The sequence below is a fragment of the Rousettus aegyptiacus genome, unplaced genomic scaffold (assembly GCF_014176215.1).
Source record: "Rousettus aegyptiacus isolate mRouAeg1 unplaced genomic scaffold, mRouAeg1.p scaffold_m13_p_4, whole genome shotgun sequence".
NCBI lineage: Eukaryota > Metazoa > Chordata > Mammalia > Chiroptera > Pteropodidae > Rousettus > Rousettus aegyptiacus.
The window spans coordinates 61,992,433-62,007,274 of NW_023416307.1; the positions used below are offsets into that span (position 1 = coordinate 61,992,433).

General features: G+C 36.2%; 1 protein-coding gene across 5 annotated transcripts in view; it reads right to left on the bottom strand.

Moving 5' to 3' along the window:
- CD96 (CD96 molecule) overlaps positions 1-14,842 on the bottom strand; it is an 83,499-nt gene that overhangs the window by 15,405 nt on the left and 53,252 nt on the right. For all 5 annotated transcript variants that reach the window (XR_001597528.2, XM_016149967.2, XM_016149954.2 and 2 more), the window contains exon 9: positions 4,169-4,237. Coding sequence is in view for 4 of the 5 variants with exons in the window: in XM_016149967.2 (XP_016005453.1) it covers positions 4,169-4,237 (69 nt within the window). In the remaining variant the exon portion in view is untranslated. The remainder of the gene's footprint in view (positions 1-4,168; positions 4,238-14,842) is intronic.

The window sequence follows — 14,842 nt, forward strand, 5'->3', positions numbered from 1 at the left end:
ATGTCTAGATTTCTGTCTTCGATGTCATTGATTCTTTCCTCCATTTGGTCGACTCTATTTTCCAAGCTTGCTATTTCATTTTTCAACTCCTGCAGTGTGTTCTTGATCTCTAATAGTTCTATTTGGTTCTTTTTGAGGGTTTCAATCTCCTTGCTCTGCTCATCTAGTTGTTTTTTCAATTCCTGAAATTGTTGATTTGAGTTGTTTTGGATCTCATTGAGTTTTTTCAGAAGTACCATCTTGACGTCTCCATCATTTAAGTTGCATATTTCTATGTCTGTAAGCTTATTCTGGAGATTTTTCTCTTTTTTTTTCTGAGATGACTTGTCATTTTGTTTGTTCATGGTGTTTAATGGACTATTTTTCTGCCTGGGCATTAATGGAAGTGTATTCTGTTGTTTTTCCAGAAAGAAGATTTATTATATAAAGGTCAATCTTTAGCCTTGTTTCAAAGAAGGCGCTTTTCTTTTGGTTTCCAGTAGGTGGTGTCTAAGCCTCTTGGACTCCTGCTTTATATAAAGCCTAAATGTCTTTTTCATTTTCTTATAGATATTTAATCACACATGCTACTCTCAGTTTCAGTCCCTGTCAGTTTTAGCAATAGTTTTGGTAGCATTTGTTCAGATTCTCCTGGGGGTCTGTGGTGATCAGGCTTGGAGGATATGGGTTGGGAGTGTGGGGGCTGTGGCTCAGCCTTGGTTTTGCAAACTGAGGCCAATAAAAATCAACTGTTGGTTTTCTGCAGTCCCGTCCCACTTTTTTGCCTTTCGTACTGATTTCTGGGCCCTGCTGCCGGCTGCTAGAAGTTCCAGCACTTCCAGGTAGGCTGGTCAGGGAAATTGCTAAACTTTCTCCCCTCTCGCTCCTCCTGCAAAAAACTCTGGCGACTGCGAGAGGCAGCTTCTTTATTTCTCCAAGTCCACCACCCGGCACCCGAAGTTCTGACCTGTGGTAGCTTTTATGCACAGATCTCACACTCAGACGTGCTGGTGTGTAGTTTGGGTGTTTTTCATTGAGTTATAGATGTTCAGCTTATTGTTGTTTCAAGCGGAAATACCTGAGGATGTCTCTCATTCTGCCATGTTTCCCATGTTTTGTTTGCATTTGCTTTTTTGCCTGAACACAGTATTACTCAGATTCATTCATGCTGTTGTATGGCTGTCATTTACTTGTTTTTCATTGCTCTATAACATTTTATTATATGACTATGCTGTATTCTATCTATTCTCCTGGCTCTAACCAATTAGATTATTTATAGCTTTTATTATTATAAATAGTATTTTCCCCTAATATTTGTGTACATATCTCCTGAATACATGTCCTAGCACTTTTATGTGTATGGAGGTGGTATATATCTAGGAGTAGAATTGTTGTATTACAAAGTATGAAAATATTGGGCTTTAAAACATAATGCCAGAATGGTGGAAAGTGATGGTATAAATTTATTCTCTCACCAGTAACATATAAAAACTATATTTCTTTATGTTCCATATAACACTTGGTAATTCCAGACTTCTTAAATTTTGCCAGTTGATTAATGTAAAATGGTTATCTGATTCTAGTTTTCATTTGCATTTTCTAATTACTAGAGAGACTGAGCATCTCTTTAGATATTTTCTAGCCACTTGTGTTTCATGATTGCTGATATGTCTGTTTGCTCATTTTCTACTGCTTTTTTCCTTTTTTTCTTACTGACGTGGAGACATCCTTTTTATACTCAATATAAAGTTTGATCCTTTGTGAATTACATATTCTTGATCCTTTTTCAATTACCTTTGTGGCAAATATCTTCTCCCAGATTACAGCCCTCCTCTTTTACTTTCTTTGAGGTGTCTTTTGATGAAAAATGTTTTCCTTAACTTATTCTATTGTGTATTTTCAATATTTTTTATGGTAAGTGCTTTATGTCTCTTCTTTAAGCCCTTTTCTATCCCAAAGCCAGGAAGAGATTCACCTTTATTTTATTACATATTTTAATGTTTAGATTTTGACATAAAGAACTTAAAGTATACGAGTTTATTTTTGTGTAATGTGCATGGTAGGGAAACATTATCATGCTTTTTTTCTCATAAACAATCAATGTTTTTAGGTCTTTTGCTGAACATTTTCTTCTTTTTATAGTAATCTGTCATGCCGCCTTTGATATACAATCTAAGTTCCACTTATTTGTGGATGGATCTCTTCGTGTGCTCTCTCTTCTGATACCATCTTTTCAGTCTTGTATTTGGACATTGAATTTACAGGTGTTCATTACAGTTGACGCTTGAGCAACATGGGGGGTAGGGGCACTGAATCCTGCACAGCTGAAAATTCACATATAACTTTTGACTCCTCAAAAACAACTGCTAATAGCCTACTGCTAACCAGAAGCCTTACTGATGACATAAATAGTTGATTACACACACTTTGTATGTTATATGTATTATATACTGTATTCTTACCATAAAGTGAACTAAAAGAAAGAAAATATTAAGAAAATCATAAGAGAAAATATATTTACAATACAGTATGTATTTATTGGAAAAAATCCACATATAAGTAGACCCACACAGTTCAAACCTGTATATTATTCACATATTTATTAAAAGAAATATATTACATTAAATTATAGAGAGTCATGCACAGACTAATGATGAATGTGTATCATGAATTAAAGATTATGATTAACCCAAATCTGTGAACATAATGTTCATAAAAGAGTTAAAATAAATAGTGCCACAAAGTGCAGTATTATACATTTCTTGTTTCTCATTTATTTTCTAAGGACAAGTTTCCCCCAGTGAGATGACTGAGCTAATGCGTACAAAATACTTTGAAAGGTTTTAAATGTACAACTTAAATACTTTCAAAACAAAAACAAAAACAAAAACAAACCCCACATATTTACTCTGTGGACAAGGGCCTAGTGGTTAAATTCAGAGCTCCGCCCCTGTGGCATCCGCGGTATTTGTTCCTCTTCGCTTCAGCCATATCCCTTGCTATGTCACTACAACATTGATCTTTGTCTTAGAACCACTAAGAGACGGCATATTTCCTCTTCAGACCCTGTCAATACTTGCTAAAGCAGCATTAGGGGACACGGCTGCTCTTCATTGGCCAGATTAAAAGTAACAAACCATTTCTGTTTCTCACATTGGGCTCCTGCTTTGACCTTTTTTAGTGATATATATATTCTGCTAGGTCGCTCTTTTCCCAGATATACTCAAAGCTTGCTCTTTCACCTTCATTAGTTATATCTTTAATAAATCGTCACTTTCCTCAGTAAAGCCTTTCAAGACAACTCTAAAATGGCAACCCATCCCTCACCCTTGATGTTGACTGTTTCCCTTTACTGCTTTATTTTTTCCATCTCCAGTTATCACCATTTGTCTGTCTCTCTTCCACCAGAATTGGGAACTGAGATTTGTTTGTTCACAGTTGTATGTCCAGCTCCAACATCAATGCTTTAAATGTGGTAGGTGCTTTGTAAATATTTGTTAATATGATCATGAACAAAGCACACTGGCGTAATTCAATATGTATGTTGGATGAATGAATGATGCCCAAAAGATTCCAAAAGACTCAGGGTTATTCTTACAGTTTTTGGTGTTTTTCCCACTGGAGGTCCAGGAGCAGTTGAAGCCTTAGGTAGTCAAACTGGAATTGCTGTTTGTAAGACAAAATTTCCTGAATCCAAACTTTTTATAAAGCTGAAATTTAACTTTGCTTTGATGTCCTGAATTTTTAACCTATGTGACTTTGAGGAAAACTGAAATTGAAAATGTGCTTCCCTACACAGGAATACTAGCTGGCATATTAAGCTAAAGCTTTGTAGTTTGTGTTTAATACCAACTTGTCACTGACTTGCTTCCTTTTTCTTTTCTTATCACTAACTCAATCACTGGGAGTATTGTCGAGATAACACAAATATTACCTTAAAGTCCTATGACAGATGAGAGCTACAATATGATGACGAATCTCCAATCCTTATTAAAATTATAGTGATTGTCATATCAATATATAGTAACCAGATTACAAGGTACAACAGAGTAATTAAAAAACAAAATATCAACATCAAATGAAAAAAATATAGCTTTTTGCTCACATCTCAACATTATTGTGGTTGTAGTAAAACTTGTGAGTGTGTTGCCTCTTTTGAATCATATGTAGAAAGCTTTGCTATACTCACTTGGAGGGGTGGCATTTGGAGTCAATGTGCTCACATCTACAAGGGTTATTGAAGATGTAGCTGGATAGCCTATTTTGAAAAAAAAATTTCAAATTGTTATTATAGATACTAACATTCACATGTTTAACTCTGCTACTACAATTAACATGGGTAGCATGCACAGCATGGAATATTAGAGTTGGAAAGAATCTGAATGAATACATAATTTAATGGCTTCATTTTTATAAATTACGAAACCGAGTCCAAAAGGTACATGTTTGCAGTTGCATACTCAATATTCAACATAATTTATTTGACATTAACCCAGTTCTCCTAATGTCAAGTGTGTTATATTCACACTTTTGAAATATATTTTTTTAGGGTCTATCATGTGTCCAACCTATTCTACATACAAAGAAAGATTAAGACAAGGTCTTCACCCTTATGAAACTTATCTTGTAGTGAGTTTTCACAATTGCATATAATATTTTCACATACTAAATATGATTTTGTATTTATGTCAATTCCTTGCTTTCAAAGTCATCTCCATCTTTATAATTCATCATTTCCCATTCTTCTCCTTTTCTATTTCTCCCAAAATGAAGAACTATTTCATATTCATTTGAAAATAGCTCTGAGGATGAAGCAAAGTAAATTGAAGGAGAAAAATATCCAACCACATTCCATTTAAAACACATTTATTCTCTTACGTAGACAAATTTTCAATATATTTTATTTAGGCGTGTTGCTCCTTTGTTTCCAAACATATCTTAGGTGGCTTACATAAATATGTAAAGCAAGAAGATGAAAGAAGATAGAGAAAATATGGGCAAAGAAAACATCCGAATCCTATTGAAACCTGAGTGGGGATAATACACAAGTAGAGACAGTGCTTTTCTTTCTTTTTTTTTTTTTTATTTGAACCCAGAACCTTCTGCATGTAAAGCAGACGTGCTAACCACTACACTATGGAGTCATCCCCAGGATAGTGCTTCTCTTGATGTCATGTACTCTTAGTAGATGCGGGCCCCACATTTGGTCAAAACTTTCTAGCAACAATGTTAAGAAATTAAGTATATATGTTTTGCCATTGAAGGACATCATAAGGTCAAAACCAGTTTATATTCAAGAGAAACACAGCTGTTTCTTTTATTGTGATTAAAAAAAATTCTGCCCGGTTTTTATGAGAGGATACTGTAATATATATAATGTTCTCAACAATATCCTTACAGGTTACAGCCAGCATACTCATTCACCCTGAGGCTTTAGATGGTAGCGAATGGCATCTCAGCTTCCCAGGTATCTCTATTCTGGGAAAGGTCATGCCTTAAGTAGAAAACATGGGTAATCAAAACTCTGAAAAAATATATGTAGGATAAATAAATAAATTAGCATTGTGGTTTGTGCATCTATAAGTAGTTCACATATAGAGAGATCAACAACTCTTTTGCAACACAACCTACCAATGAATAGCAAAGATACACTACGCCCCAGCTCCATGAATATAGTCAGCTATGGAGAGATTACGCTGCATGAGAAACTAAAATGGGAAAACAGAATCAGATAAGCAGGAAAAAATGTCTTAAAGGCCAGAGATGAATAGCTTCATTTATCCAGCAAATACTTATTGAGTGCCCAGTGTGTACTGCAATAGGAGATGAAGTGAAGAGAAAGAGAAATCTCATCCCCACCCTCATGGAATAAACAATTTAGTGAGAATAAATGTCAGTGTGGAAGATTGTCAGCTGATCGCCAAAGCCATTCCTCATTTTCCTGGCACAGATAAAGTGAAGTACATTTCCTGGTTTCCTCTGTGGTTAGATGTAGTGATGTACTGAATTCTAGTCAATAGAATGCAAGTGGGAGTGATTATTGTCATTTAAAATCCTGGCCTATAAAATCTCCCATATAAGATAAGAGCCTCCATGATCTTTCCTCAAGTACTATCCAGATGTTATGATGCAGGGAGATTTAGAAGTTACAATCTAAAGGCGAAAGAGTTGCTGGCAGCCTGGGTTCTTGAATGACTGGAACAGAGCATCCAGTCATTGGCTTGGCCCTTCATTGGCCCTTTCCCTCAGGATAAACGTACTTATGCTATATCAGGTATAAACAAATGAAATAAAATTTTGGAATTTGTTGTCATTGCAGTTTGTTTCCCTTCCCTTGCCAATAGTAAAAGCATAATTGCAGTTCAAGGTGATAAGTGCTATCTGTGATAGAGAATATACAGTGTACTGTGGAATTCCAGAGCAGGAGAACAGAACCAAGACACAGGAGCTCAAGAATGGCTTTTGGAAGTTGTGAATATCAAATAGATCTGAAGGATGACAAGAATTAGTAGGACAAGTTGGGAGCTGGAGTAAGAAGGAGGAGAAGCAAGGATAAGAATGTTCCAAGCAATGTGAACAGAAAAGTTGAGAGAGGACTGAAGTTGGTTCAAAATTTAAAAGTACTGTGTGCGAAGTAAGGGATAAGGATGGAGAAATAAGAAGGAGCTATATCCCAAAGACCCCACTGAGGAAATGACATTCAACTGGTCCTTACAAGATGCTCTAACCCAAGGATAAGTCAGTGGTGGCCTGGACTATACAGTGAAATCTGTGGGGATGAAGAGTTGTGCACATTTTTAAAATGTGGACTCAACAAGGCTTGGTAAATGAATGGATACAAAAAGTAAAGAAGAGAGAGAAAGTGAAAATTATTCCCAGTTTTCTGGATTGGACAGCTTTTTGGATCATGGTATTATTAGCTGAGAGAAGAAACAGAGGAGAAGCAGTTTTAGAAGTGGCCAGAGGCACAAAGATGAATTAAATTTCGGACAGATTGATTTTGAGTGCATATGAGACATTGATTCCAGCAGAGTTGACCATGTGAGTTTGACTTTTAAGATGGAAACTTGGATGCAAATAGTATATATTTGTGAGACATCAGCATGTAGACAATAATTGGAGTAGCTGAGAGTACCGAGGATGGTGAGTTCAGGGAGAAGAAGAGGGGGCCTAGAAAGTAACAATAAAGAATCATATAAGGGACTGGCAGAAGAAAAGAAAAATGAGAAGGAGGAGCCAGAAAGGCAGGAAGAAAGCATATGGTGTTAGAATAGTCAGAGTGATAGAGGGTTTCCAGAAGCAGGGCAAGTCCATCTAATTCGGCAAATTAGATGGACTTGCCCTGGTGAACACTGTGTGTCAGTTACTGGGTCAGTGATGCCAAATGCTGCAAAGGAAGTAGATTTCCACAGAGCTCTTGACTACTAAGAAGGCATTGTATTAGACCCATCAACCTGTACACAGAGTCTAGGAGACAGATTTGCAAAGCACTTGAAGATTTGTGAAAGCACTGTGAAAACTGTTAAAAGTTTGAATTACAGAGCAAGACTCCCTGGGTTGAATCCTGACTTAGTTTCAAGTTATGTATGATTTAAGAAACTCTATTGACTTTTCCCTCTTCCTCAAAATTCTCACCTGTAAAATAGTCCTTTTCTAGTAGGGCAATCTCAAAGATTAGAGTCATACCTATCAAGTACTTACAAGAGTGCCTGGCATGAGGTAAGTGTTAAAAAGTAATCTTAGAAGCTATAAAGTAGGGCATCCAAGTTTAGTTCAGGTGTTGAAAATGTAAGCGTACCTTAGCAAACAGGCAATTTGAATCTCTTGATAAGTTTAAAATTGCCCCATTTCCCTTGGTCTTTCTAGAAGAAGGTTGATGCAGGGTAAACAATCTCTACTTTTCCAGGCTGACCCAACTCAAGAAATACATTCCAAGGCTGCACCAAAAAAGAAAAATACTGAGCCACTGTGGAAAACAGTATGGAATTTCCTCCAAAAACTAAGAATTGATCTACCATATGATCCAGAAATCCCTCTACTGGGTATTTACCCCGAAGACTTGAAAACCCATATCCAAAAAGATGTTGTCACACCAATAGTCATAGCACCATTATTCACAGTGGCCAGGCCATGGAAGCAACTGAAGTGTCTTACGATAGATGATTGGAAAAAGAAGCTGTGGTACATATATACAATGGAATATTACTCAGTCATAAGAAAAGATGAAATACTGCTATTTGTGACAACATGGATGGACCTCGAGATAATCATGCTAAGCAAAATTAGCCAGACAGAAAAAGTTGAAAATCACATGATATCACTTATATGTGGGATATAAACCTCAAAGCAACAAGTAAACAAACAAAGAGAGACTCATGGGTGTGGAATATAGACTAATGTTTACCAGAGTGTAGGAGGTGGGGGAGGAAGGGGTAGTTAGATAAAGGCAGTCAAATATAGGAAGGTAGGGGAGGGTAAAGTGGGTAACGGGGATCAAATGTATGGTAGCTAAAGGAAACAGGACTTTGGGTAGTAAACACACGATAGAATATACAAATGTCAAATTATAATGTACGCTTGAAAATTATATAATTATATTAACCAATGTTATGTCAATAAACATAATTTAAAAATGATCTCTTTACTTTAGGACCCTGTTCTTCATGTGACGTTTCATTGTCAGTTTGCAGTCTCTTATCTTCCATGAAATAGCAGTATTCATTCATTCATTCATTCATTCATTCATTCATTCATTCATTCTTCCTCCCTCTCCACCTATCTCTTTCTTATTCTGAGAACTGACCACTTAATTCACTGAGTGACTTAGTAAGTGAAAACAGAAAGGAATTATTTTAACCCTCATAATAGTATAATCATGGTGATAATAATGATGAAGAAAAAGAAATAGTAAGCAATCATCGGAGAACTTTATATTTATTTGTAAGCTACACTACTGTTTTCTAGAAACCTCAGTCTACTCAGCAGTTGCCAGTTACCTTTTAAAATACCTCTCACTTGAAAGCAACAGACATCTTCCCTACGTAGTCTGATTGCCCATCACGTGGCACTGATTAGCTCCATGCAATTTTATTCTGGCAGTATCACTGGAACCCTGATAAAATTTGATAACTTGACTGGGAATTTCATTTGTGTGAAGATGATCAATTAATATTTCTTTCTGGAAGTCAAAAAATAATGTGACAAAAATCCTTGCTTACTGTGGGATTACTGAAAAAAAAAAAGAAAAGAAAAAAAGAAAAGCATTCATTTGATTCCATTTAATATGTTCTGTTCACAGATCATATCTCTTGCCTGCCTGCTCTATGCTTCCTCTCACAGACAGGTCTGTGGAGTCTGTTGAAGGCTGAATATATGTCAGTAAGGTTCTGGGAACAAAAGTGTCACTATCCCGAGAGAGCTGAAGGTCGTTTCAGTCTTATTGGTGTCCAGCTGAATTTTGTTTTGGTCTTGTCCTGAGGGTCTGTACCAGGTTGCACTGGTTATTGAATATCCTTTTACTAGGGGAACTTTTTCATCATGTAGAGGTCAGATCTAAAGCCATTTAGAGAACTATCTAAAGAACTAGGTAAACAAAATCCCACCCACTCCCCTTGGCTTTGCACCACGGTTCAAGGTTAAGGCCCATTGGTATTACATGAGCTGACCTCTAATAATCTCTGCATTGTTATCTCTTGCTATTCCCTACTTACATTCTTTCATTTACTCACTCAACATTTGAGAGCCTCTGTCTTACAAGCTTGGAAATGGGGGTTCAAAGATCAGCTCTTCTAAAGTTTAAGTTCATGGTGGATATAGACATCAACCAGAGAATTACATAAATGATTCAAATATGAGAATACATGAAAGAAGGAAGGCTAGTCAGAGTACCAGGAAAGCTTCCCTGAGGAATGCAGCAGGAGAAATGGTGCAGGAGAGGGGGATGAGAGCGTTCAGGCAGAGGACACAGCAAGTCAAAGGCCCTCGGGTGGTCTCACACGTCTGGTTCAGTAATAGCAATGGATGATTACCTGTCTTTTCCAGGCTGGGCCTTTACAAGCCTTCAAGGAGTATTCATTTTGTGTATTCAACTGGCTTGCATGTGAGACCATGGGCACTACTTGTCTCAGTGTGCACCCCTGGCCTCAGCAGCAGCAGGACAGTGATCTAACTGTGGCACACTGGCGGCAGCAAGACTGTTTATTCCTCGGGGGTTTTTGTTTTGTTTCATTTTTGTTTTTAAAAGAAATCCTTTCCGAGAGGCCGACCTGGAGATTCTGTAACTGTAAGAGGACATATTTGCCTCTTGACATTTAGTAGAGTGTTTTAAAAGAATTGTATTTGTATTTCTGCTAGCCAAGTCTTTAAGATTCATATTGATTAAGATGAAAAGTGATAATCATGAAAGATAGTGAATGAAGATATAAATAAAAAAGTACAACCAAAGAAAAGTTTTAGAAGCAAAGTCTGAAGTTATAATAGAAGAAAATACTAATGAACTAAAGATTTACCAATTTATATAATTTAAAAATATTAATCAGTTTATACAAAGAAAGTAATCATTTATATGCAAAGGTAACACAATAACATTCTCAGAAAATCTAATTTTCTTTAAAAAATTGCTTAATTAAATATCCCAATCACAATAAAACCCTCAGGAATGCGATGATCATAAGAAGACCAGCAATAAATCTTGAAATATGTAAAAAAAATTTCATATCAATCACATATTTCAGTATGTGAATAAAGCAACTTGCTTTTTGTCTTTTCTGTTTCAAGGTTAATTTAATCGTCATTACACAACAAAGCCTCTTTAATGTTCTATAGTTGGTTCTATGTTATGACTTACTATGCACATAGGTTACGTGCCAAACACAGTGAAAGTTTTGTTTATTTTGTTTTCTGGTTGTTTATTGCTTCTTCAGTTTGATTGTTTCTTGTTATTAAATCTTGAGAGTATCCAGAGATACATTATAATGAGTTGTTTCCAATAAGTAAGGAGATTAGGATAAAACACTACTTTGCACAAAATGTCTTGTTTATATTAATTCATAAATGACCATGAGGTTACATAAGAAGGCTCAAAACCTTCTTATTCTGTTTCTATTTCAAACCTTTAAAGAAAATTCTCACTAAAATTAAAAATTACAAGCCCAATCCCATCTGATCTCAGAAGCTAAGCAGGGTCGGGCCTGGTTAATACTTAGATGGGAGACCACCTAGGAAGATCAGGTGCTGTAGGTGTAAAAAATCAATAAAAATAAATTAATTAATTAATTAATTAATTAAGGGATTGTAAGCTGACAAGGTCTTTGCAATCTGTGAGGTCAACCAAGGGTTGCCTTGCCTGAAAAATAAATGAATAAATAAATAAATATAAATAAATAAAATAATAAAATTAAAAATTAACCCTTTATATTATCACTAGATATTTGATTAAATCAGAAGACAGCTCTAGCCAGTTCTGAGTCAAATGGAGAAGACAGAAGAATATTCTATATGAGTTAATTCTAAGTTTCCTCATGACATCACAAAGCAGAACTGGATCTCTCAAATCAGATTACTGCCAACTTCCCAGTGACTGTTCCTTTCACTGTGGAAGAAGGGAAAAGCAGGAAAATGAATGGTGGGTTAATTTAGGGGAAATATTAAAATATATTCCAAACAATTTACATTTTAAGGGTCATTTAATATAGACCTACCATGTGCCGAATAAAAGAGACAAGTGAGCAGCTGGAGAATAAAGAATAAAATGGTAATAAAAAGAAAATAAATATTAATTTGGTCATTGCTTCCTCCTTCAAGGAATTAAAAAATACAAGTAAAGGTGTAGGTTTATTTTAAAATAAATTTCGTTTGCTAGACTCTTTTTGGTGACCACATGCCTTCTCAGACTGGACCATTTGATTCTATTTATTTTATACATTTTCACATTTGATGCTCATAACTATATAAACTAGATAATATCATTCCTGTTTTTTAAGATAAGGAAACAGTAGTAGAGAGATAAGATGACTTGCCTCAGGTTATTGAGCCAGTAGTGACAGACATGAGAATTTATCCTCAGTCTGTCCGACATCAAAAACTATGTTCATTCCACTCTGGTAGCCTTGTAGAGTATCAATACCCTTACTACAGCATGCATCATCAGAATCGCAGCTTCTCCATGGGAGAGCTCAGTCATGGTCAATAGTACACAACCATCCAGAATAGAAGGCCTTTAATAGCCTCTGCCTCTGTTTTTCTCCTATTATCACCTCTCAGCTTCCTGTCATAAGACTACCCAGAGTTTGAGTCTTGACCAGATGCCTTTTTCTTTAGGGAGTCTTCCTCTGTTCACCTTGAAAACTTCCCTTAGTTAATCTTTCCCTCCTTTATACTTTAAAAAATATCCTTCACAACTCCCTCAAATTTATAGAGTTATCAGCATTTACTAATAATCATGAGTTATCACTGTTCTAAGTGATGACAATAGAATCAGCAGAAAAATCAGATTCTACCCTCCACCAAAAATAAATATGACGAAACAAAAAAAATCCTGTACACATAGGATTTATATTCAGTATTATGTTAGTTTCAGGTGTATAGCTTAGTGATTAAACATTTATATAACTTACAAAGTGATTCACAATAAGTCTAATACCCACTTAACTTGATACAATACATAGTTATTACAATATTATTGACTATATTCCTTATGCTGTACTTTACATTCCTGTGATTATTTTGTAACTATCAATTTGTACTTCTTAATCCCATAACATCTTTCACTCAGCCCCTCAATCCCTATCCCATCCGGCAACCATCAGTTTTTTCTCTGTATCTGTTTCTGTTTTGTTTATTCATTTATTTTGTTTTTATATTCCACGAATAAGTGAGATCATATTGTATTTCTCTTTCTGTCTTTTTGCACTTAGCGTAATACCTCTAGGTCCATTCATATTGTCCCAAATGATAAGATTTCATTTTTTTATAGAATAGTCAATATTTTATTGAGTATATGTATGTATCACTTCTTCATCCAATCATCTTTTATAGACACTTAAGTTGATTCATGTCTTGGCTATTGTAAATAATATATCTTTTTGAATTCGTGTTTTACATTTTTTCAGACAAATATTCAGAAATAGAATTGCTGAGTCATAAGGTAGTTCTATTTTTAATTTTTTGAGGCTCCTCCATATTGTTTTCCATAGAGGCTGCACTAATTTGCAACTTCACCAACGGCACATGAAAGTTTTCTTTTCTCCAGATCCTTGCCAACACTTGTTTGTTCCTATATTGATGGTAACAATTCTGACAGGTGTGAGGTGATATCTCATTGTGGTTTTGATTTGAATTTACCTAATGATTAGTGATGTTAAGCACCTTTTTATATGCCCATTTTTAATAGGTTATTTCTTGTTTTGCTATTGAATCGAATGAATTCCTTATATGTTTTGGACATTAACCTCATATGATATATGACTTGCAAATGTTTTCTCTCAGTCCATAGGTTGTATTTTCATTTTGTTGATTATTTTCTTTGTTGTAAAGTTTTTTTAGTTTGACATGGTATACTTATTTTTCCTCTTGTTACCTGAGCTTTTGGTGTCATATCTAAAAAGTCATTGCCACGGCCAATGTCAGGGAGCTTTTCCCCTATGCTTTTTTTTCTAGGACTTTTATAGTTTCAAGTATTACGTTTAAGACTTTCATCTCTTTTGAAGTTTTGTGTGTGTGTGTGTGTATGGTGCAAGTAAAGGGTCCAATTTTATCCTTTTGCATGTAAATATTCAGTTTTCCAAGCACAATTTATTGAAGAGACAATCCTTTCTCATCGTGTACTCTCGGCATCCTCGTTGGAAATTAGTTGACCGTATATGCTAGGGTTTATTTCTGACCTCTGTATTTCATTTCATTGGTCTATGTATCTGTTTTTATGCCGGCATCATATGGTTTTGATTACTATAGCTTGGTAGTATAGTGAGAAATCAGTATGTGTGATGCCTCCAACAGTGTTCTCAGAGCTTCTGGCCTGTGTGTCCTGGAGGTTAGGACAAAGGGGACCAATGCCTGAGTTGGGCTAGAGGCTATGTTGGGCGCCCACGACTGGTCAGCAAGCCTGAATGGACACAGAGAAGAGAGATATGGCCATCCCGGGGAGAAGGAGCACAGCCCCTAAATAGGAGGCCAAGGTGCATATTTCCCCAGACAAAACAGGAGGCCAAGAAAAGGATTCTCACTCAGGAAGAATACCTAGAGAAATAAAGAAGCACCCAAGTTGGAGAGACCTCCAGATGGTCGAGGGCTGCAGGAGGGGAAGAATCAGAAAACTGAAGGAGAGATGTGATCTGCGCCAAAGGGATAGCAGCCCCAGGCCTCATAGATTTCTGAGAAATCTGCTAAAGTGTCCCGTGAGGTTAAGGTGACAATTTTTGTTCTCCCCATCCAGAGGGCACCTAAATTAGATCATAGCCAGCCTGACAAAGGTCTTTCTTCACTTACCTCCCTCCCTTTTTCCCTATCTTTTGATCCCCAAAGAGAAGACCAAGTCAATAACTAGGAATGAAAAAGAGAAAGAAGCCCAGAAATCACAAAGCTATGACCTACATTTCTCCTCCTCTCTCCCCACCCCTTCCCCACAGACATAAAGCACACATCTCACATCCCAGGCTTCCACAGCAGACTTACTAAGGCTTCGGAAGGGAGGAGGGGGAGCAGTTCTGGACTGGATTAGATTTTGTGAGTTTTGACATTACATTTTTTTCTTTAATTGCCTACAGTACCTGCTATTCCGACCTCTACCCCTGCTTAGCTTCCGAGATCAGACAAGATCTGGCACGTTCAGAGTGGCATGGCTGTAGACTTGACATTACATTTGACA